Source organism: Carya illinoinensis, chromosome 11, assembly GCF_018687715.1.
Source record: "Carya illinoinensis cultivar Pawnee chromosome 11, C.illinoinensisPawnee_v1, whole genome shotgun sequence".
Lineage (NCBI taxonomy): Eukaryota > Viridiplantae > Streptophyta > Magnoliopsida > Fagales > Juglandaceae > Carya > Carya illinoinensis.
In genome coordinates this window covers 6,518,177-6,542,917 of record NC_056762.1, presented here as the reverse complement: position 1 = coordinate 6,542,917, position 24,741 = coordinate 6,518,177, and the positions used below count along the sequence as shown (strand labels likewise).

The following is a 24,741-nucleotide window of genomic DNA, read 5'->3' as shown; positions in this document are numbered from 1 at the left end:
CGGAGTCACAGGTACACAATATATCAGAAGAGTATTGAGAAACAAGAATAAATGATGTTTTAGTTGGTTGTTTTGCTATTAATGTTGAAAGAATGAATTTGGCTTTTCTGGCAAAAAGATACCAAAAAAATAAAAAGGTGACATGATTTTCAATTAATTGATATTGGAGAGAGAAATGCGTAGTGTGGATGGATACCTTTTGGGTATGCATCAAATGAAAGACTAGCATTCAAAAAGCATGAATGGAATCTAATAAACCTGTTCGCATTTCCCTAATTTTTCCTTGGAATAGAGGGAAAAGGGTATAAAGTATGAAGTGAAAGGAACCGAGAAAATCATGAAATTCTATAATGGGGTCGTTGAGGATTGTTTGCCTCAAGATTGGATTTATATGATATAAAAAAATAGGGTCATTAGGGATTCTATATCAGTAGGTTGGATTTAGATAATAGCGAGTCACTATCTATATGCAATAAAGAATTTTGTTAGGTGAGACAGCATGGGAGCCCACAACCTAGCTCTGATATCACTTGTTATGTGTCCAAAGGCTCAATGATTTACACCCTAGAAAACCAGCTTATTAGGGGAAGGTGCCAGGCTTATATACACACGTACCATTTGATTCATAACCAATGTGGGACCATAACATTATGTAAAATTGTAAAGATAGACAACAAATTTAACTTTTTTGAATTTTAATTTAACTTTTTAAAATTTTAATTTAATTTTTTTTAATTTTAAAATATTAATAATATTAAAATATAATATTCTAATAATATTTTATTCAACTTTTATATAAAATTATTTCATCTCATTTTTAAATCTAGACCCGCCATTCAAGGGAGAAGATAGGATCAAATTGTGTGACTAATAATAGTAGGAAAATGAAATGATTATTAAAAATATGATGTGAGATATAATTATATTTTTTAAGAAATAATAGTGACAACTCTGATTTTTTCTTCCTCTAGACTTTTAAGAACTTGATATTGATTTCCAATTTTAAAATTTTGAAATCCGCAGTATAAATTTATCCATCCCTATCGTAATATATCTTATCTTAATATTAATAAGTGCCAATAGCTTGAGCTACAGAATTTTTGTCTAACATTTTTATTTCTAATTTTGCCCTTAACTTTATTCCAAAATTACGGACAGTTTGCTTTTATTTCTGTTTTGCCGACAGATATTTTAATCTTTTTACATTTATGATCTTTTACTTCTTCTTCAACTCCCACTCATTTCTCACAAACCTCTCTCTCTCTCTCCCGACTATGGAGCTCTTCTCTGCCCAATCGTTCCTCCTCTTCTTCCTTCTTTCTCTTTACGTCTATCTCCTCTTTAACGGTACTTCCAAAAAGAAATCCATCAACAAAGGTTTTAAGTCGTACCCCATACTCGGAACGATGCCTGAATTTTTGCAAAACCGACACTGTTTTCTTGATTGGACAACAGAAACTCAGTAGCTGTCCCACAAACACAGCTATATTTCGACTTCCCGGCAAGACAGGTATCATCACCGCAAACCCATCCAACATTGAGCGCATGCTCAAGACCAACTTCGACAACTATCCCAACGGCGACCGCTTCATAGCTCTTCTCCAAGATTTTCTTGGCCGAGGAATCTTCAACTCCGACGGAGAACTCTGGAAGGTCCAGAGAAAAACCGCTAGCTATGAATTCAACACCAAATCGCTGCGCCACTTTGTCATGGAAAACGTAACCGTGGAGATCAATACGAGACTTATTCCGATTCTAACAAGAGCCTCGGAAACAGCCAGCGTCTTGGATTTGCAAGACATTTTGGAGCGCTTTGCATTCGACAACATTTGCAAACTGGCTTTTAACGTTGACCCAGGCTGTCTCGGCGGTGATGGAACCTCCGGAGCGGAGTTCATGCGGGCTTTCGAGGACGCTGCATCGCTTAGTTTCGAAAGGTTCATGTATGCCATCCCAGTTATGGCGAAGATTAACAAGTTTCTAAACATTGGACCAGAGCGAAGGCTAAGAAATGCAATCAAGACGGTCCATGAATTTGCGGATGATATTATTCAGTCGAGAGCGGAACAGAAGGTTGAAAAATAAGCAGACCTATTGTCCCGGTTCATGGCAAACGAAGAAAACTCGCCCGAATTTCTCCGGGATATCGTCATAAGCTTCATTCTTGCAGGACGGGACACGACCTCTTCGGCTTTGAGCTGGTTCTTTTGGCTCCTGTCGTCGAGACCTGAAGTGGAGCGAAAGATATTGCAGGAGTTGGAAAAAATCCGAGTTCAGAATGGAAAAGATATAGGCGATTCGTACAGCTTTGACGAGCTCCGGTAGATGAGAGCTTCCATCTTGCTTGTGGGTCTGAATTGTGCAATTTAGCTTCAGTGATGAGAAAGGCTAAAAGCTGGATGGTAGGCTAAAAGCATGGGTATTTTTGGTCCTTTAAAAAGTATGCTAGCCACACTAAGAAAAAATAAATAAACTTTTAGAAAAATATATAAATCACCTGAAATTAAAATGAAAAATACTATGCTTTATATTAACAGTTATAGAGTATATAAATATTATATATTTTTTAAAAAAATAAATCAATTTTTAATAATAAATTCTGTTATTTTGTTTTAAAAACTATATTGACATTACTCGATTTATAACTGTATGCATGTGGAGGACAGCTTATTTTACTTACGTTATCATCTCGTTCAATGTGGGTCCATTATCAACTGTTGTTCTTTTGAAATTTGAAGAGAGAGAAACCTTTTGAGATAGCAATCTGTCAATGAAGACAGGTAAGAACATGAATGCCAAATCATATGACTGCAAGCAACCACGCCTTTGTGACCGTAAATAAAACTACCACGTGATTTTGATTGAAAAGGTATGCTACCTAGATTGCTACTTAGCATTACCTGAACACCAGAAACAAGGGATCCGGCAAGGACACCAGATAGAGTCTCCACACCAAAAAGGATACCGACAATAAGGGGTGTGAGCATGACAAGGGCACCAGGTGGGATCATCTGTTTGATGGAAGCATCAGTGGAGATCTTAACACAGGTAGCATAGTCAGGCTTGGCAGTGCCCTCCATGAGACCTGGGATGGTATTGAATTGCCTGCGCACTTCCTCAACCATCTTCAGAGCTGCACTTCCCACGCTCTTCATTGTCATGGCAGAGAACCAGTAAGGAAGCATTGCTCCCACAAGCAAACCAATGAACACTTTCGGAGACAATACATCAACTGTTAAGATTCCAGCACGGCTCACATAAGCACCAAAGAGGGCCAGGGACACCAGAGCAGCTGAACCAATTGCAAAGCCCTAGAATAAAAGCACAAATTAAGAGTTCTGAATTGGATTAAAAATTAGTTTTGGATTCTACAATAACGTATTTTGGTCATGTAGTTTGCCCATCTCGATCTTGGACTTGTAGCGAATAAAATCATATTTGACAACACAACACAGTACAATCTTGGACTTGCACTTGATAAAATCTAATGCTTCTCACAAAATATTAGTGCAGGGAAAAAAATAATTCCTAAGCATCAAAATGGGACAAGGCAAAAGCCAGCGCTCAGGTAGTTCTCCCATTTCTCAGGTTATGTGAACTGCTTATAGATTGATCCCAGTGAAAAATCAAGGAAAACCACCAGTCAAGTGTCAGCATATCCACATCCCAGAGAGGCACCCACCCATATATTAATTATTAACATGCTTTTGAAAACCAAAAAAATAAAAAAGGAAAAGGGCATGCTTCTATAAAAAGTCCAAAAATGAAACTCCAGGAAACAAACAAGTGTGGACAACGTTCAATGTGGGGTCCATTATCAACTGTTGTTCTTTTGAAATCCGATTCTTTAATTTTATTGTGTCAAAATTTTAAATCTTAACACGATTTATTAACATAATAGATTGTATTGTGTCAATCTATTTTTTTTTTAAAAAAAATAGAAGAGATAATAGAACGTCAACATGCATTATTTTAAAAAGTTAGAAAATAATGCACCTCTTTAACTTCTTCTTCTAAAGACAAGGTTAGTGGCATGATTAGTTTCATGCTTTATATTTTGTTGGGAGATCTTTTGATAGCTTTATTTAATGTAGAGATTATCGTGGATCACAAAGATAATGCATGGTTATTGATCGAAATGAATAACTTATAAAAAAGAGGGTCCAACTTTGTTTGATTTTTCATCTTACAAAAAGCAAGTTTTGAAAATGACTCTAAAAAAAGAGTTGGTGAGATGTAGAAAAAAGGTGTTGTGCTCAATAATTCAACCCTTCACTTCTCCACTAAGAATTAATTTTTTTCTCTAGATCTCTCTCTCGCTCTGTATCTGAGAGATGCCAATAACAAGTATACTTCCCCAAAATCTTTTGGCTATAGGATACATGATGAATAATATCAATTTAGAAGGAATTAATCATGACCACATGCCAAAAAATAATTGTATTTTTAACTATTTCTGATCATGTGACATTTGTCATGTCATGCACGTATATATAATTTATTTAATTCAATCAATCAAAAACAACAACGACCAATTAAGGAAAAAGTAGACCTGATTAAAAATAAAAAATTTAAAAAAAATTGCCTAATCACTATAATGAGTTGATGCCTTGGTTGTTGTTAATCTTGATTCCATTATTATTACTACATGACAAACAGTATTATTACATTCATAAAATAATACAAAATAAATAGAGGAACATTTATTATATGGATAATAACAAAACATACCTGGAGATAGAGGACAAATGAAAGATCAGTGGAAAATGAGGAGATCACGACCCAGCAAATCGAGGAGCACAAAGACAACGACACATGCAACAACTTTACTGTAAATGAATATATTATAAAACATCACACAACCACTCTGATAATATATCGAGGAGCACAAAGACAACGACACATGCAACAACTTTGCTGTAAATGAATATATTATAAAACATCACACAACCACTCTGATAATATATTATTATTTATTAAATAAGACTATATTAACATATCAAAAATTAATCTGTTAATAACGCACCTCTGTTTTGTAGGCATGATCATCACGTTTATTAATTTGTTAACTTTAGGAACTTTTTTTTGTATAAGTTTTTTAGTGTTTTTTTATTTTTAAGTCAAAAAGTTAATTAGGATGGTCCAATAATCAAAAGCAACCCGATGATCATCATGTTTCTCGTTTATAATTAATTAATAATATATAAATGAGATAGAGGTAGTACTCATGTTCGACGTGGTGAGATATTATATATATATATATATATAGAGAATTAATTTGTGAGCTTGTGACAACACATGCCATACAACTAATTGTATATTCAAATTGTAAACTTCAAACAAATTAAAATCATAAGATCAAGATAGTATTGACAATATATTCTTTTTAAATATATATAAATATATATATATATATATATAAATCTCGTGCATCGACGTTTGAACGTCCTGGAAATCATATTGTAAATGTTTTGCCAAATTTACTTTATAAAAAAATTATGAAGAATCATAATATTTGTAAAAGATTGTAAAATTAGCTAATGAAAAAGATGATGATCAATTACAAGAAAAATAAGCATTTGTGATTAATTATTTACAATAAAAATATGCTCATTTTAACATGAACATAAGAAATAACTTACTACAAATAAGCATTATTTTTGTAGTGTAAGTGCATGTTTGGAATTATTCCCCATTGAGCCACCCCGACTTCTATCATTTCGCTCCTCACCTTCTCTTTCCTCTCACTTCTTTTCTCTACTTTTTTTTGCCCTATCTCATAGGGTTTTCATGTCCTGGTAGTTTTGTTACTCTCATGAACTCCTGGCCTAAAGCTCTGTACAAAGAGATTTTGGCCGTTGTCTTCTTTGGGTTTCTCTTTTTTGTTTTCTTTGGAGGGTTTTCTGGTGGGAAACGGTGCGGATTCGATCTCCTGGGTTTTTTCAGCCGTACCCATGTCTAAGATCTTCGATTTCAGTGGTAAGCTCTCGATTGCCTTAGAAAAATATAAGCGATATACTTTAAATATTCTTCTAAATGACATAGTTAGTAGAGAATTCATCAAAATTAAGCCGTTAACCTCTGTCTCTCTCTCTGTTTTTTTCAACAAAAACGGTGGCCCTTTGTTTTAGACCAGACAACTCTGATCCGTAGAATTTTTACAGGTCTTCTATAGCTGTCAAGCACCGCAGCTATGATACTACGTTGCTCTTCTGTAGTTGTCAGGCGCCGCATAGCTATGACACTACTTTGTTTTTCTGTAGATGTCAGGCACCGTAGCTATGATACTACATTGCTCTTCTCTGTTGTAGAGAAATGCTTCACAAGAGATGAGTCATTATAATTTTCTCTATAAAAGAATTATTCAGTTCATCTTCTTTCGCATCTCATCTTCTTCACTTTTCTGAAATTAGTCTGCATTCTTACTCTGCAATCTCTTTCTGCTTTCTCACTTTGCAATGGCTCATCAATCTTCTCATTACCACTACATGAGGTATTCTGCACCTCGTTCACCAGTTGTTTCTGCTTCTTCCGTAGGTGCTATTATGCAATCTAATAATGATCTGACTAATAAGTCAGATAATGAACTTATCTACGAGCTTGTGAGTCTCGGTACCCGATACTCATCAGCCATTGTCGCATATTCTCAGCGACTACAATCCAGGACTGGTGGGGTTGACAAACTCCACGAGAATATTGCTATCCTTCAGCGGCTTCTTATGGAGTCCAACATGAAGATAGAAGCACTAAAGCGAGATAACAGAGATTTAAAATCTTTGCTTAAATCTTCTTTTCGAGTGGCTACTCCTTTAGATAGGAAAGACATGCAGATTTTTGAAGAGCAAGAGCGTTTAAAGATTGAGGCGAAAAGTCTCAAATTTCTGTAATTTTGCTTCGACATAATAAAATAATGCTTCACAAATATTCATATTTGTATTTCTATCTTCTGATAGATCTTCTATGTGTTTCATTTTATTTCTCCTTTAATAATGCACACTTCTTACAAAATCATAATATGAATCTGAAATACTAATTGTATTTAACAGATGGTATTTCAGATCTAATAATTTCATTCATCTCCCCATTGAATGTTCTCTAAATCTCAATTGAAGCTTCTCATTTTACAAATTTTTTAGTTACAGTTCACTTGTAAAATCTTTGCTTATTATTTGGGAAAATTCCAGGGGATCAAGATATCAACAATCATGACAGTGCTGCTGCTCTCCTTCTAAACAGGTTGATTCACATGAATAACCTCAGTTGCTTCAGTATACTTAATGAAATGTACTTATTTCTTCAGTTCTTTATTTTAGGGCATTTCATAAGTTTGAATTTGACGATGTACGAAAAGTTACTACTGAGCTTTGTGGTCGCATTCACCCCCAAGTATCAACAACTGTGCCCAACCTTGTTATTAGTGCATCTTATTTGGCTTATGCTTGAGACTGTTTGATTATTTGATTATGGTTTTTTTTTCTTTTTTCTTTTTTAAAAGTTTCCGAATTGATGTAATTGGTGTTGGTTTTACTTTCTGGAAGCAATTATTGGTTTCTCATTTCTGCTTGCGGTTTTAATTGCGTGTCTTCTCATTTTCATGTTCAAATACTTTTTGACTCTGCCTTTTGATTTGTTAGGTTGTATTTCCAATTCTTTGCACCGAGTTACAACATGTAGCAGCTCTCAGGATATACTGAAGATAAAAGTTTGTTTGTTTTCAGTTTGCACTTCCCTTATGATAATAATCTTATGATATCAATATATTTTAATGTGATCATGAAGTACTGGTTTTCTTGATTACTTTGATCCAAAGCGTCATCAATAATAATTATGCCACAGCTAATGTAAAGGTTTTTTCTGCATTGTAGATCAGAGGCAGAAATTCAATTAGCCATCCTTTCGTGTTCAAAATTAGGAAGACGCTAGAAACCATGCTCCTATGGCCTTTACTGAATGGGGATGAAACTACATGCCTGATTACTTTTTTTTTTCCATATTTTTCTACTGGTTACTCTTATCTGTATGCAAGTAATGGCTGTAAATATTTTCTCCCCTTAGTTTCCAAAGCACAACATGGATGCATTGATTGTCTAGCAATGATGATATGTGCTGAATTCAAAACTCTGGAATCATTTGCCTCCACCTCAGAGAAGATTACGATTCCTGGAAAGAAAGATTGTACCAGTTACTTTCATATCCTTATTATGAACATAAATATTGATCCATATAAATATGCAATTAATCATGCATATCCAATCAATCTTAACTAAGCTTAACAATATAGTGGTCTTCAAAATATACCAGGAATGACATTTGCTCTATATGTTCTTGGGGCATCAGTGTCTGTCTCTCCAGAAGTGACTGCATACACTCGAATTGGCACTGAAAGTCGTGGCTTTGGTTTGAGATCTCTGTTGGTCAATATAGACAAATACGATTACAATAAAGCATAAGGTTTTGTATTAGTGTTGTTGGGCGCTGTAGTTTGAATAATAGGAAATAATTTTCAGATAGATCTGAGTTTTTTTATGCATGGTAATTTAGAGTTGTATATTCATGGTGTGAACATGCGTCAAACAAATTAAACCTTTTTTAATTGAACAAACAGTATACATGGCACTTTCAAATATAAATCCATGTTTTAAATATATTTTTTAAAAATAAAGGAATGTGGGCCCAAGCATGTGAATTACACTGACTTTTGTGAAAATCGACGAATGAAGAAAAAAAAATTTAATAAAATCAATAGTCAATGGGATATCGCCAAGTAGAGGGGGCTTATCTTTGTGGACTTGGTGGGCCAGCTTTTAGGTGCTGAATGGGGCCGATAATGCGCGTAAATCACATGGTGTGTTGGTGGTCGAGCCCTTTAATTGCTTGTCTTACAGACAAAAATATTGAATTTAATATACTAAGGTGGATAGAAAGTTTATATCGACAGGGGTCCAATCACTGATATTTTAACAATTTTGATGACACATTGTCTAAAAAGTGGCTTTAATCATGTCCGGCTTCTTTTATTCATCACTCTCAATACTGTTATGTTAAAAATTATAAATTATGCAATAAATTCTATTTTTTATTTTTTATTTTAAAAGTTTTAAAAATTGTAACGATTAAATAATATCATTAGATAAAGAACTTAAAATTAAAAGATATTTTAATTATATTTAAATATTTAGAAAGTTTATATCGACAGGGGTCCAATCACTAATATTTTAACAATTTTGATGACACATTGTCTAAAAAAGACAGGGTACTCGTGTATAGTTGTAGTTATGTTTATTAGAGTGCTGTATTATAGCAATGAATATTTTGCAAACAATGTATATAATGTTTATTATGAAGAGGAAGAAAATTGTTAAAATATATATAAAATTCTGTCTATTTATGGCTAAATTGAAAAATTTTTAAATTGTTACACTTAAGAAAAATATCGACTGGGCACACGTGCATCGCACGTGCTGCTTTACTAGTATATATATATATATATATATTTATATCCATCCCTAAATTTATTTGTACATATTTTGTAGATTAAACAGAACATTTTCACTACCAAAAATATAATTGATAATAACTAAATTGTGCATAATTTTATTAATTTAAATAAAGCATTATCACAATTATTTAGTATTAATTCTTATATTTTTTTTAATTTTAAAATATTTATTTTTCTTATAAGAGTAGTAAATATAAATAAATTTTGGACGTGAGCGTAAAAGGAAAAGAGAAGCAAAGGTTGGACGTGCAAATAGATAAGAAAGAAGTGTACCATGAAAAATAAATAGTGCTTCATTGAAAAATGTCAAATAGAGTTAAAAATCCAATTATTCTTGAAAATATTTTCTTATTTCTACCTCTACTCGCATATTATATGATTATGTTCTTTTACCCTACATTAGGTGTCAATAAAATCCTTATTTGATCTTAAGGATTGCATAGTTTAGATTTTGACATGCCGGCCTATATAATGAAGTGTGATATAAATTATATTTTTGGCTTCCTTATATGAGATTATTTTTTTGTTTTTTTGCAAACATTTCTTCTTATAATTTATACGCGAGGGTTTTATTTACATTATTTCGTCTCATATATTACGTTATTAACAGGTTTGTACAACATTTATAATGATTTATTTGTTGAGTGTACACCCTAATAAGATTTGAGTTAAAACATATTTTTATATAGAAATTCGAGTCACATTTATTATAAGCAAAATGTGTGTTTTGTGTTGGCTAAAACTTTCACTCAATGTGAGTATTAAGGCATGTGAAATTTCTTTAGTATTTGTAATGTTTTGTATTTTCATCAAACATTTTGTTAAGGAAAAAGAAAAAAAAAATTAATTATATAGTTTTTTTTTATATCTTTATTAGTTGCTCTAATTGCTAGAAACTAATAATAAGATGGTTGGAGAATGTGATAATTGCTAAATTATACATAATTTTACTAGGCCAGAAGCACATGCAAAGCACATTTGTCTAATTGGATTAAACAAGTATTTTACCAAAATAATATGGTTTTTTAAAAAGAACTTGATTAATGAATAATTTAATGCATAGAGACAAAAAATAAACTTTAGCAAACATCTTTGGATAATGATAGGTCAATAAGTCTAATAATTACATATTTGGATATATTAGAAAATAAAAAGATTGGTTTGAAATTAAAATTAAGATACATTGGAATAACATAAACAAATAAAAATAACATCATTGTCATAATAAAAAATAATACAATCACACTCTAAGAACGCATAAGATTTGAGATTTTTTTGGAATGTTGGATGATAATTTCAAATCATGTGTTTTATACAATTTGTTTTAATCATGACATATTTGAACAGATCTTGTTCAAATTTGAGTATTTTCCTTTGTGAAGGTTTTCATTTTATATTTTTATTATTATTATTATTATTATTATTATTTTTACAGATATAAACATTTATACTTAAATTAAAATATTTACAGATTTTATGGAAACATGTGATAGGGTAAGTTTGAGGGGAGTAGGTAGAGAAGCAGAGACATCAGAGAGTCAGAGAGATTCGACTTGAACATTTATTTAAAATAATAATAATAATAATAATAATAATAAAAATAAAAGAAAGAAAAAAAAAATGTCAAAGTCTGAATGTGCAGAGAAATAAGGAAAGAAAATGCTGCAGGGAATATTAGGGCTGTACATCGGCCGGCCGGTTTCGGTTTTAGGTCTAAACCGAAACCGACCGGCTCTTAAAAAACTAATGAAGCAACCGGCCGAAACCGACCGTGCTGGGGAAAGGAAACCGGCCGGTTCCTTTGCCGGCCGGTTCCGGTCGGTTCCCCCTGTTTGGGCCGTGGGTTTTGGGCCCGGTTTGAGGCCCTATTTTGGCCCTTTTATCCAATATGTTTGGGTTTTTTTTTTTTTGTTATATATATATATTTTTCCTGAATTCATCATCCAACATCTTTTTAATTTTTTGTTGTTAACTAATAATTCATCATTTATCATAATTCATATTATAAATAAATAAAAATAATAAATAACCAAAGCATTCATCATATTAACTAACTAATTACTATATTACTTACTACATAATTAAAAATAAATAAAAACAACTTCACTAGATATTTAATATTACATATTATAAATTTGAAAAACAAACCAAATTGTCTTAAGCATAGCAAAAATACAAGCACAACAAATAACATAAATAAATGAAAAATATTGCTTCAAGTCTTCAATCTTCAATCGTCAATACTTGTCACGTTCAATTGTGCGGTCAACTCTATAAGAATAAAAAAGAATAAAATATCAAATGTTAGTGAATTCATATTATGAAAAATATGCAAAATTAAATTACAATGAAAATTTGAAAACATTACCCGATTCTACTACAAAGCTCTCGACATTATCCATCGCCTCTCGGATATCAATGTGTGTTGCCGGATGCCTTAACCAATTTTGAGTGCAAATAAGTGCCTCAACAGTTCTCGGAGCCAACGAACTCCTAAAAGGATCAAGCACACGACCTCCCGTGCTAAATGCTGACTCGGATGCAACTGTGGAAACAGGCATGGCTAATAAGTCTCGTGCAATCCTCGCAAGTATAGGATAGTTAGCCTCATTTATTTTCCACCAAGTCAACAAGTCAAATGATTCGCTGAGTGCCTCACAAGCATTTGATAAATATCGATCCACTTCAGTTTTGGTAATATTAGATCCCATGGTGGAAGATGTCCTATACCACTCCTTGAACCATTTGGTCTCATGTTTGCCATCACTAACATTCATGGATCTAGATATTGGAGGGGGTTGAGAAACTGGAGTACTTGTGGTGGAACCGAATGTAGCATTATACTCTTCATACAAATCTGCTAATACCTGTCTCACATTCGAAACCAACTCCTCAGCACAAAACTCATCATGGATTTTCTTCGAATGAAAAGAAAGAAGTCCTAACTTGCTTCGTGGATCAAGCACAACAGCAATTAACATGAACAAATTCATCCTATCTAATGACCCCCAATACTTATCATATTTGGTTCTCATGTTTATGGCCATACTCTTCAAACAAGTATTAGTACTCTCACTCAGCATAATCAATTCTGTTTGGAGATCACAAATCTCTAAAAAACTGGTGTTAGCTGTCACATATAAAGATCCAGAAAATCTCGTAGTGGCTTCATAAAACATCTCTAAAAACTTGACAAACACCCGCACTGTCTCCCATTCTGTAGCTTTAGGAGGTCCCATGTGCCCATCATCAAAGTAAGAGAGGAAATTATAATTCTCACTCTCCATCCGCCTGAAAGCCTTCTCAAACTTCTCAGCTGCCTCCAACATCAAATAGATTGAGTTCCATCGTGTCTGTACATCAAGACACAACATTTTCTTACAATCAATTTTTTCTTTTTCTGCACATCTCTTAAACTTCTCTAATCTTGCTGGGGATGAACGCACATATCTCACTGCATTTCTAACCATTGTAATTGCATCATTGCACTCCTTCAAACCCTCACTCACAATAAGATTCAATATGTGAGCACAACATCTCATGTGCATATACTTACCCCCCAACAAATTTCCTGTCAAAAACTGTTTCAAATAGGAAATTGCAGTATCATTCGAACTTGCATTATCAACAGTTACAGTAAATATTCTATCAATACCCCAATCAAGCAAGCACGACTCAACATATCTTCCAATGGTCTCCCCTCGATGATTAGGGATTAAACAAAAGTTAATTATTTTTTTTCTGCAATTTCCAATTCTTATCAATGAAATGTGCAGTCAGACACATATAATTCAAATTCTGTACTGATGTCCATGTATCTGTCGTCAAGGAAATCCTCATGCTACCATCTCTAAACACTTTTTTAAGCTTCCCCTTTTCTACTTCATACAACTTCATACAATCTCTTGCAACTGTGACACGACATGGAACTTTAAACCGGGGTTCAAGAGACCAAGCAAATTTTCTAAATCCCTGTCCTTCAACAACCCTAAATGGCATTTCATCACAAATTACCATTTCTGCAATAGCCAACCTCGCAATCTCTTCACTAAATTTGTGAGTTACAAGAGTCCTTAATGTACTACCATCACTCTCTCCAATCCCCTCCTCAGGTGATGCCTCACCTGTCAATGTTTTTTGATACCTATCCAAAGGTCCACGTTTATGGGGATTTTTACGACATGAAGGCAAATGATTTTGCATCGTTGAAGTTCCGTTCCTCTTTGAGTGGCAAGCATACATCTTGCCACAATAATTACATTTAGCTTTTGGATCATCTACAGGACAACCATCCACCTTCGTAAAATGATCCCATACAATCGACTTGTCCGTCCCTTTCCGTTTCTTAGGTAATGGACAAGTACTACTAGTAGGGGCAGTAAGGGGTTTTGAAACATTGGTCTCTCTCACATCTTCCAAATTAATGGTTGGTTGAGTTTCATTTGGATCAACATCAATAGGAGACGAAGAAGAATCCATCTAAATTATAAAACAAAATATAAATGTTATACAACATCACAAATTTGAAAATTGGCAAACATAACACAAAATATCCCAGCAGCTAGTTTGCAACATGGCAAACATCACAAGTCTAAGACTCTAATCTAAGTTGTTCACTCATCTTCTCTCAATTTATATAAATAATTAATCTCTTATATATATACACATTACACAACAAATTATATAACAGATATATATAATATAACATTATAATTATATATATAAAATACGATTAATATATATACATTATATATATAATATATATATAACATTATATATATAACAGATTATATACATTATATATGATTACATTATATATGATTATATATGATTATATATATAACATTATATATACAGATTATATCTATATAACAAACATATTTTGAATAATATATATAACAGAAAAGAAAATTGTAAAATCACAAGAAAACTTACAAATGGGTTGCGGCGGTTCACCGGTTCAGCCTGCGGCGGCGTCCAACGGAGCAAGTCACGGAGTGAGAGAATCGGAGAGAGAGAGAGAATCCGGGGGGGGGGGGCGGCAGAACAGAATGGGGAGAGGGAAGAGGGGAAGGGGGGAACGGGAAGGGTAATAACCCTAACCCGTTCCCAACCAAACGACGCCGTTTGGTTGAGACCAAACGGCGTCGTCCAACTTATAAAGTCCTCGAATAAAACGACGCCGTTTCATATCAGATATGAAACGGCGTCGTTTTTATATCAGATATATATTTAAAAACACATATATATATATACGGTCGGTCGGTTTATCGGTTTCCTATGTGGGCGAACCGGAACCGAACCGACCGACCTCGGTTCCTGATTATTTCTACCGCCGGCCGACCGGTTCATGCCGGTTCCGGCCGGTTCCGGTCGGTTGCCGTCGGTGGAGGTCGGTTGGCCGGTTTCTTGTACACCCCCAGGGAATATACGGAAATAAGAATAAAATGTGAACAGAGCCGTGCTAGCACGATACCGTCCGACAACAGCTATATTTTTTTATTTTTTTTAATTTTACTTCATCTATTTTTATATATTATTAACTATTTTTTTAGAAAAGATAATATTATTAAAAAATATTAAAATACTTTTTTAATTATTAAATTAATTTAAAAAAAAAAAGGCTTATCTGATCTAACTCTCGATGACAATGGTATACTTCGTCCAACATCTGTCATAATGTCAAACATTGAAATGTCAAAGAGGAAGCGTGCCGGCGTGAAAAGCGGGAAAGCCTAAGAAATAAGAAGCAAATTGGGAAAACAGACACGTCAAACTCGAGGTAGCCAGATTCAAAGCATCTAATTTTATATAATTATTATAAATTTTTATATAAAATATAATAAATAATTTAATTTTTTAAATTTTAAAATAAAAATAATATTTTTTTTTATTTTTTAACTTCTACTTCAACTCTCTGTTTCTTTTTTTTTTTTTTTTCAAAATAATTTCAACTCATCCGAAATGTAAAATGAGAAAAAGTCTATAAATAAATTATTATAGACACTCCGCACAGAACAAGAGAGAAGAAAGTACAAGCGCCGCAGGGCTCATACGAGATCGAACTCGAAGAGAAATTGGGTTTCTACTCCGATAATTATAATTTTTAATTCTTTTTACTCTTTTTAAATATCGTGTTAATATTTATTTATGTTCATTTTTTTTTTAGGAACATACCTAGTTAAATTTTTACCAAAGGTTGAGAAACTCTATTAAATATTAAGAATATTAGTTATGAGATTGATTTATTTTCTAATTAGTTGGACATTCAATGATCTATTATTTTTTCTTTATATAAACTGAAAAAGATACAACTCTTGATATGAGTTGAATGGTATTATTCTCTTGATCTGGAATAACTTTAATGAATTGAGAGCTTTATTTTATATTTTTGATCGAAAAGGACCATTCTTTAGATATTTTTTTCTTTTTTTTTTTTTTCTTTTGAAATAAACCTCTATTTGTATTCATATCAATCATTTGTTTACAGTATCTTTCATTTATAATTTTCTGATAATATTCAGGTGAGACACATTCCATCCACATATTTTCCTCTTCTATATTCAATCCTATCTTAGCGAGACTATGTGCCACTTGGTTACATTCCCTGTGAACAAAGCTCAACTTCCACCCATTGCAGCTACAAATAGCTCTCTGCAGATCTCCCACTACTTGGCCTTCCCACAATTTATCCTCTTCTTCGCTATTCACTCTTTCCACTACCTGCAATGCATCCCTTTCAAACCATACAGAATATTGGCCTAACTCTTTACTAAATTTCAATGCTCTATCAAGAGTTTTACATTCAGCCATAAATGGAGAGGCAACATGCATAATTTTTGCACTCAAGGATAAGAGCACTTCCCCTCTGAAATCCCTCATTACCATCCATATTCCTTTTTTCTTTTTGCTCTACAACTGCATCAAAATTCACTTTAACGTATGGTTCCTCAGGTTTCTGCCAAGCCGTTTCTTTTTTAACTTGGGTCATTTTCTTCTCACCTGATTTACCATTATTTTGCACTTGTTGGAAATCCTCCAAACTAACTAGAGCTCTTTTCATAACACTAGTAGGACTACAGAATTTATTATCAAACACCCAAGTATTCCTTCTATTTCACCGATGCTATTTGTCATGATAACATGATTGATTTCTAAATTGTCACGTAAATGTTTGTGAAAAATCAATTCTCATAAAATGTATTATTATGAATTAATAAGGTGGATTCTAAAATCTTAGTTCATTCACCAATAATAATTTATTCGTTGTTTAGATTAATTTGCATCTTTAAAATTTATTTTAGTTCGTTTTAGTGTGATTAACTTATTAAATTAATTATTTCTTGTTTTGATTAATTGATAGTTTAGTTCTTAATTTCTTATTTTATTTTATAACTCATCTTTTTGAATTAGATTAGAATTTATTTAGTTTATATTTGATTGACTTCTTACATTTTTACAAGTCCCTATGGTTTCGACGTCATTCTTGCTAAACTATATTTCGGTACAATCGTGCACTTGCGAGTATAATTAAAATTTCACAATAACTATTGTGAATAAAATCTTCTAGGTTTGAATCAGTTCAATAAGATCAGAAGTTTAAAAAAAGAAATAAACCACATTGATATCATAGAATGTGAATCATATTATATTAAAGATTCAAAATTTAACATTTATGTTCCAAATCCAAATTATATGATGGTGTGCGGTGTAAAGGCATTTAACTAGAATTATTCTTATATAAACACTAATGAGTCTCACTCATGAAGGATCATTAATATAGAAAAAAAAAAAAAAAATATATATATATATATATATATATATATATATATATATAAAGGATGCAGCTACGTCCACAAAAGAATTCTACCGAACATGGACACCAAATAGAGTAAGACTTGTTTTTTTTTTTTTTTCCCCCTTTTTTTTACATACAGTTTTTTATATCTTTAATTGTTTTTTTTTTTTTTAATTTCATAGCATCATTTAAAAACAATTCCTTAATTACTAAGTTAAAAAAGAAAAAAAAAAAAAGAATTGGTGACAGCTTTCGGTGGGTTTGATATGTGGATTAAGCATTATCATATATAAAACCTACTTTTTAGAATAGAATAATTTTATTTATAAGTTGGTATGAATAGCATATCCAGTAAAGTGTTTATATATAATAATTTGATTTGGAAGATATATTTTAAATTTTGAATTTTACAAATCAAATATTACCATTTAAATAATGTAAATTGTGTGCTTTACATACCTACTTAAGAATAAAATGATTCTAATAGAATATGCCTACATCATTGATCGAATTGTTATAAGGCAATCAGTTGATAAGCATTTAAAGGTAACAATTTATGAGTGCCTTAATATAATGGGTGTTCCACAAGAAATCGGGTATGCAATATAGATACAACATATTTTCCCGCATGTTCTCTCCACATAATTTATCTCTTAAAGAATATTTTCGTAACTTAATAATCGGAGTATATCTTGATTCATATGAATTAGGCAATTTCAGTGACCAATTTCTTTTCGCATAGGAGATTATTTACATCTGTCAGACTGCTCATTTGTTAATTGTACTAGTACTAGCCCTAATTTAACACTAATTTTTCTTGGACGTGTTTCACAGCTAACTGATCTTGACCACTAACCTACAACAAGGAAAAAGGGTGGCTTGGTGTGCCTGGTACCCCTTTAATGCCTAAGTTAGAGATGTGTCTACATTGCCTTTCACTAATAGGCTTGAATATATTATCTTGGTTTGCTAATATTGGTCATTTTATATAGGAGTTGATTGTCACTGAAAAGGATAGTTCGATCCTTCCCCAAATCTTAGGGTCTCGATCATCAAATTCCTGAGATATGCTTTCAGAAGGAAAGGATTAACATATCGAGGATAAACATCTTGAATAACTCACTATTTCCTTAGTGTTAGATATCCTTGATTGGTGATAGTTATCATATTAATTCCATTTGGCAGTACAATCTCATGGTAGCAAGTGTATGGTGCACCTATGGTATTTTAACTCTTTGGGCCCATCATACGGGCCTTTTACTCGGTACAGTTGGGCTTGTCTAGAGAAGATAAAAGAGCCTCTCCAATTACTGAGCAACTTCCAGCCACGCTAGTGTAGCAGGAGTTTAAAGATTATGACCGATTCTTGCCTATCACGTCATTGATTTTGATTGGTTGTCATGCTTTCGTGCCGAGGGAAGTTGTAACGAATCTACATCTGCACCTAGTCATGTCACCAAATTGTGGGATCTATAGGCAGGGAGTATCGCTCGCATTCTCCCTAGGGCATTTCAACCGTTCTGTTTCTTGTTATAAATAGCATTCTCCTCCTTCTTGTTGCCACTTTCACTCTTTCTTACTCTTTTCGTTTTGGTTAATCGTGCTTTCTATCAAAACCCCAACTTCTTTTCCCTAGAATCTCTTATTTGTGTCAATGGCTCACCAAAATACTTCTTGACTTTTTTATCGTGGATCTCCTCCTCCTCCTCCCACGATATACCCTATTATAAAGGTTATGAACAGTTGTCTATTCTTACCAAGGCTGGCCTCAGGATGTTAAGGGATTCATATCATATTCATGATTTGGTGATTCTTGAGGTTCCTTCCCCAAGGGGCCCTCAACGTCAAGGGGTTTGTTGAGAAGGTGGCCCTTAGGGCCTATTCCGTTTCTCATGGGTTAGGGATCCCTTTCTATTGACCCGTGCATGACTTTCTCAACTACTTGAAGCTAGCGCGACTCATCTTCACTCTAATGCCTGGAGAATCCTTATGTGTTGTTGTGTGGCGTGTTGTTATGCGGTTAGGACGTTGGAAGGCAACATTTGTAGCTCTTGCTCTCGCCCTTGATATCACCTCGCTTGATTTGAAGGTCGTCATTGGAACGCCAAATAGAGTCTTGACTAGGGGAGTCGAGATCTGAGTCTCAATTGATGAGCCTCAAGTTGAGTTTGGCTCTAGGCTCCCTTTCCCTCGACTATTTCTAGTGGTGAAACCCAATACTCCCCCATGACTTGGAGTCGAAATGGAGGTAGAGTTTCAATTCCCTCTTCCCCATTCAGTGCCTCTTTGGGTTTTGGTTGGGGGGGGCTAGGAGGGACCTTCTTCACCCCTATCCCAAGGAGGCGGCATCGTCTTTCCCTGTCGGGAGAATGAGCTTGTGGTGAATTTCTCTCGTGAGGGGTAGTCACATCTTGTCGACCCCGTGATAATAGGTTCAACTTTGCCTATTGTTAAGGTAGGAGCAGTGCCCCTTGAGGGTGCTCTTAGCACTTGTCTCCTTGGATCTTTTTGCAGCTTGAGGCCCCTCCCTCGAGGTAAGGAGCATGTTGGTCCCTCGAGGCGAGGAGCACCCTGGTCCATCCTCAGCCCCTAAATGTGGAGGGGTCCATTGCAAGGGGCGATTCTGTTCGTGCCATGGTGGACGAGTTGAGAGATTTATTTTCCTCCATAGGTTGATTGTTTGGTTTGGCCTTTGGCTTTGGATCCTTACATGTGTGTGGCTTTGACAGGGCATGGATTCGTTGGCTGTCTGGATTGTTAACAAATGGGTCGACCTGGAGGATGAAGTCAGGGCCATGTGTATGTTCACATTCTTGACACAGACTGAGATCATGTGTCTAGAGACCAAGAAGGCTAAACTAGAGGTGACTGCTGTCCAAGCCTATGGATACACCCGATTGCTGGAGGTTGACCTGGTTGGTCCAAGTGAAGATGATGTTGTCCTCAGTGAGGAGCTTGATCGAGCGAGGAAAGAAGTTGCTCCTGAGCATTTTGATATGAGGGTGCTTCAAGAGGAAAGAGCTTTGAGGCAGGAAAAGTTGTACTTCCTTGGGGTGGAGTTGTAGGAAGCGAGGAAGCGCTATCGTGAACAAGCTGAGGTTGCGGAGAACTCTGTAGAGGCTCGTCTTTGTCTCGCACTTGTCCTAGAGGAAAAAGGGGGGAATTGGAGGAGTTGTCCAGTCAGCATGATGCGATGAAGAAGGACCACAATGTGATGGAAAAAAGACAATTGATAGATCTATGCTTCGCCTCGACATGAGGGTTAAAGCCCGTGATAAGCTTATCAAGGAGTTAGAGTCTAAGCTGGCCACTTCCAATGAGAAGTTTGTTCACCTTTCCCCTCAACCCCTAGCGACCTAGGCTATTCACAATGGGGCCTTTGGCTATGGCTATGGTGCTGGCTTAGAGAGGTTGATGGCCTTCTTGCTAGTGAAACCTCAGATTGACTTAAGGATGCTAAACCTAGAATCTTTCAAACCTTACCATGCCTCTCATCTATATGTCATTCCATTTAGGAGGGATACAATACTTGACACATTCCCATCCCCAGCTCCTCCTGCCTTAACAAGGCGCCTTTCTTTCATGGTTGTACTAGTCTTCATTGTTTTGTTTTAGACTGATAATTTATGTAGATGAACATTCCCTCATGTAAATTGATGGTAATAATTGCCCCAGGGTGTTCTATTTTGTACATTCTGTGTTTTAAGCATTCGAAATTCTCAATAAATTTCTAGGCACCGCTATTGCAAGGGTCGCACAATCGGAGAACTTGCACTTCCTTTTCTTCACTACAAGTTTAAGGACTCGATATTGGTGGACGAGGATCACACAATTTGAGGATTCACACACCCTATTCCTCACCACGAGTCTAAGGACTTGACATGCTGGGGGAGGGTCGTGCAGTTTGAGGACTTGCGTGCCTTATTCCTCATCATGAGTCTAAGGACTATACATTGGTGGGTGAGGGTTGCTTAGTTTGAGGACATGCACGCCCTATTCCTCATCATGAGTCTAAGGACTCAATGTTAGTGGAGGAGGGTCGTGCAGTTTGAGGACTTGGGTGCCATATTGTTTACCATGAGTTTAAGGACTTCGTATTGGTGGGTGAGAGTCATGCAATTTGAGGACTTGTGTGCCCTATTCCTCTCCACAAGTCTAAGGACTCGACATTGGTAGGTGAGAGTCATGTAGTGTGACCACTTGTGCGCCCTATTCCATACTGAGAGTCTAAAGACTCAACATTGGTGAGCGTTGTGCTTTAGCTTAGAAGATGATGAGAGGGAAACAATCAACTTTATTCACTGTTCTTCACTACATATAAAATCAAGGATAGTAATTTTTTAGATGCTTAGCATTCCATGAGTATAGTAGTTCCTTTCCTTGGGCATCTTATAAGCAATATAAGCTGGGTTGATTGCTGTCGATCACGACATATGGTCCTTCCCAACGAGGGCCAAGTTTTCCTTTTTCTTGCATGGTTATTCCAATTTCCCTTAAAACCAAGTCGCCTACCTTGAAGATTCTGGGCTTGACTCTTCGGTTGAAGTATCGCTCGATTCTTCTTTTGTTGAGGGCCACTTGGGTTTCAGCTTCATCTTGTTGTTCTTCTAGCATGTCAATGTGCTCTTTCAACGCTATGTCTTTCTACTTTTGATCAAAATAGTGGATGAGGTAGCTTGGCTACCAAATCTCTACAGGGGCCATAGCCTCATTTCTGTATGCCCATAGGACACCTCGAAGCTCTTCCCCCATTCTCATTTTTTGTCCATAAGTTTCTTTAGAATCTAGAGCATGGATTTGTTGGTTGCTTAATCCTGTCCGTTAGCCTAGGGGTATCTTGGAGTACTTAAAACTGAATTCCAAGCTTTGTACACCATTCTTGATAATGTTATGAGTTGAATTGCCATAAATCTTATTCCTCCTTTCCCTGGTGGGAAGGGCCCTACTAGGTCAATCCCTCATTGTGCAAATGGGGGAATATTAAGGAGGTCAGCTCCTTTGGCGAACAATATGATACAAGAGCGAATAATTGCCACTTCACTAATTTCTTGAAAAACTCTTTCGCATCCCTAAGGGCATGGGGTCAATAAGAACTTGCCTTTATGAGCTTTCTCGCCAAAGCTCTTCCGCCAGAGTGATTCCTGCACACTCCTATATGTATCTCTACTAGGGCGTATTGGGCTTCCCATGGAGGGACGCACCCCAATAGAGGGGTCAAGAAGCCTTACTTGTAGAGAATTCCGCCAATTTGGGTGAATCGCGCAACTCTTTTTTTGATTTTACTTGCGTCTTCCCTTTCTGCTGGGAGCTCTTTTGTATCTAGGTACTTTACCACTTCTTGAACCCACTCTAGCTCTCTTGGTCCTATCTCGACGACCTCGGTCTCTATAATGAGAACTTCTATCACTCTACTTTCAACTTCCCATAGTAGGGCAGATTCCTCCATTCCTAAGGATTTTCGTGCTAGTTTGTTCACTATGCTGTTACTTTCCCTCGATATATGTTCAATGCTGAAGCAACAAAACTCGCCATGTTTCTCCCATGTCAATTGCAAGTACTTTTTCAATTTTTTTTGCATTTTTCAATGTACACTCCCAATATCTGATTAACGACTACTTGGGAGTCTACCTTTACCTCAATCTCAGTAGCTCCTAGTGCCTTAGCTATCGAAAGTCTTGCTACCAACGCTTCATACTCTACTCATTGTTAGCGGTTTTGAAATTTGGTTTCTCAACGTAATGGTGTTCATGCCCAAAGTCACTTATTATGTGGACCCCTACTCCTCACCGGTGTAGTAGGATGAGTTGTCAACGAAAACTTGACGGGACTTCCCTAAGGGTGTGGTCGCCACTTCTTTGGGAAACTCAGTAAATTTGGCGATGAAGTCTACTAGGGCTTGCTTTTTCATTACATGTCTTGGGAGGTAATCAATGTTGAACTTGCTCAGCTCAATTGATCAGCCCACTAGGCATCCAGAAGCATCTAGTTTCTTTAGTATCTTCTTTAGAAGAGCTGTCAAGACCTTGATGAGGTGAGCTTGGAAATACGTCGCAATCGCCTAGTTGCTGTTACCAATGCAAAGGCTAGTATCTCCATTTGAGGGTATCTTGACTCTACTTGTAGCTCGTGTAATACACTAACTTTTGAAAAGCTCGTTCTTTGACCAAAGTCGTCGACATGATACGGGGTGAAATCACCAAGTATACTTAGAGTGTGTCCCATTGCTTGAAATGGCTTAGCAATGGCAAGCTGGATAGGCATTGCTTTAGTGCTTGAAATGCCTCATAACAGTAATCATTCCAAGGTTGTACTTTGCGTAGGACCATGAACAAAGGTAGGCATTTGTCTGTAGATTTGGACACAAATCTATTCAATGCTGCCACCTTGCTAGTTAGTCTTTGGGTCTCACTGATTTTTTTAAGCGATTTTATATTCATGATTGCCTTGATTTTCTTTGTGTTGGCTTCTATCCCTCTATCAAATACTATAAAGCCCATTAATGTTTCTAAGTCGAGACCAAAGGCGCACTTAGCCGAGTTTAGTTTCATTTTGTACTAGCATAACACAACGAATGCTTCCCTCTAATCTTCCAAGTGCTGTGGTGGTTCTTTGCTTTTAACTAGTAGGTTGTCGACGTAAACCTCTATACTTCGCCAATCTACTTTTTGAACATTTGATTCACGAGTCTTTGATATATGGCCTCGATGTTTTTCAGCCCAAAAAGCATAACTTGATAGCAATACTATCCTCGGTCTGTTATGAACGATGTCTTTTTCTCGTCTATCGAGTTCATCCAGATCTGATTGTTTTTTGAGTAGGCTTCCATGAAGCTCGGCATCCGATGTTCCACCATAAAGTCTACAATTAAGTGGAAGCATGGTAGAGGGAAACTATCCTTTGAGCATGCCTTGTTGTGGCCTATAAAGTCTACACATATCCTCCATTTTTCATTTGACTTTTTCACTAGTACAAAATTGGACAACCACTCGGGGCAATGAGCTTCCCTGATAAATCTTGCGGCAAGTAGTCATTTGACTTCTTCGACTATGGTCGCGTACTTCTATGTGCTGAATGATCCGTTCTTTTGGTGGACTTTCTTGCTTGCAAGATCAACATAAAGGCGATGCTCAATGATCGTGTTGTCTATACCCAACATGTTTTCATGGCTCCATGCAAACACGTCCCTATGTTCGACCAGAAGATGATTCATGGCCCTTTGGACCTTGGGCTGAAGCCTTGACCCCATCCATGTTGTAGTTTACAGTCGTTTTGAGTGCAACATCACTAGCTCTAGCGGCTTATTTGCTTCTACTTGCTGCAAGTCTTCTTTGTCCCATGTTTCTACACCACAGTCGAGAAGGAAGGGTGGTAGGGGTGGGACTTCATCTTGACTTTGTTTTTCCACAGTACATACATCTGCTCCTCCCGACTTGAGCTCTTGGGC

The 24,741-nt window shown here is 35.5% G+C and overlaps 1 protein-coding gene and 1 pseudogene across 1 annotated transcript; one reads left to right on the top strand and one right to left on the bottom strand.

The window, feature by feature from the left end:
- Positions 1-1,033: 1,033 nt before the first annotated feature.
- On the top strand, positions 1,034-3,450 carry LOC122282607 (annotated as a pseudogene).
- Positions 2,646-3,560, bottom strand: LOC122282611 (pyrophosphate-energized vacuolar membrane proton pump-like). Its single transcript, XM_043094550.1, has 2 exons — positions 2,901-3,560; positions 2,646-2,764 (listed from the first exon to the last, which is right to left on the bottom strand). The coding sequence occupies exons 1-2, from the start codon at positions 3,183-3,185 to the stop codon at positions 2,711-2,713; spliced, it is 339 nt and encodes a 112-aa protein (XP_042950484.1). The 5' UTR covers positions 3,186-3,560; the 3' UTR covers positions 2,646-2,710.
- Between the last annotated feature and the right edge of the window lie 21,181 nt (positions 3,561-24,741).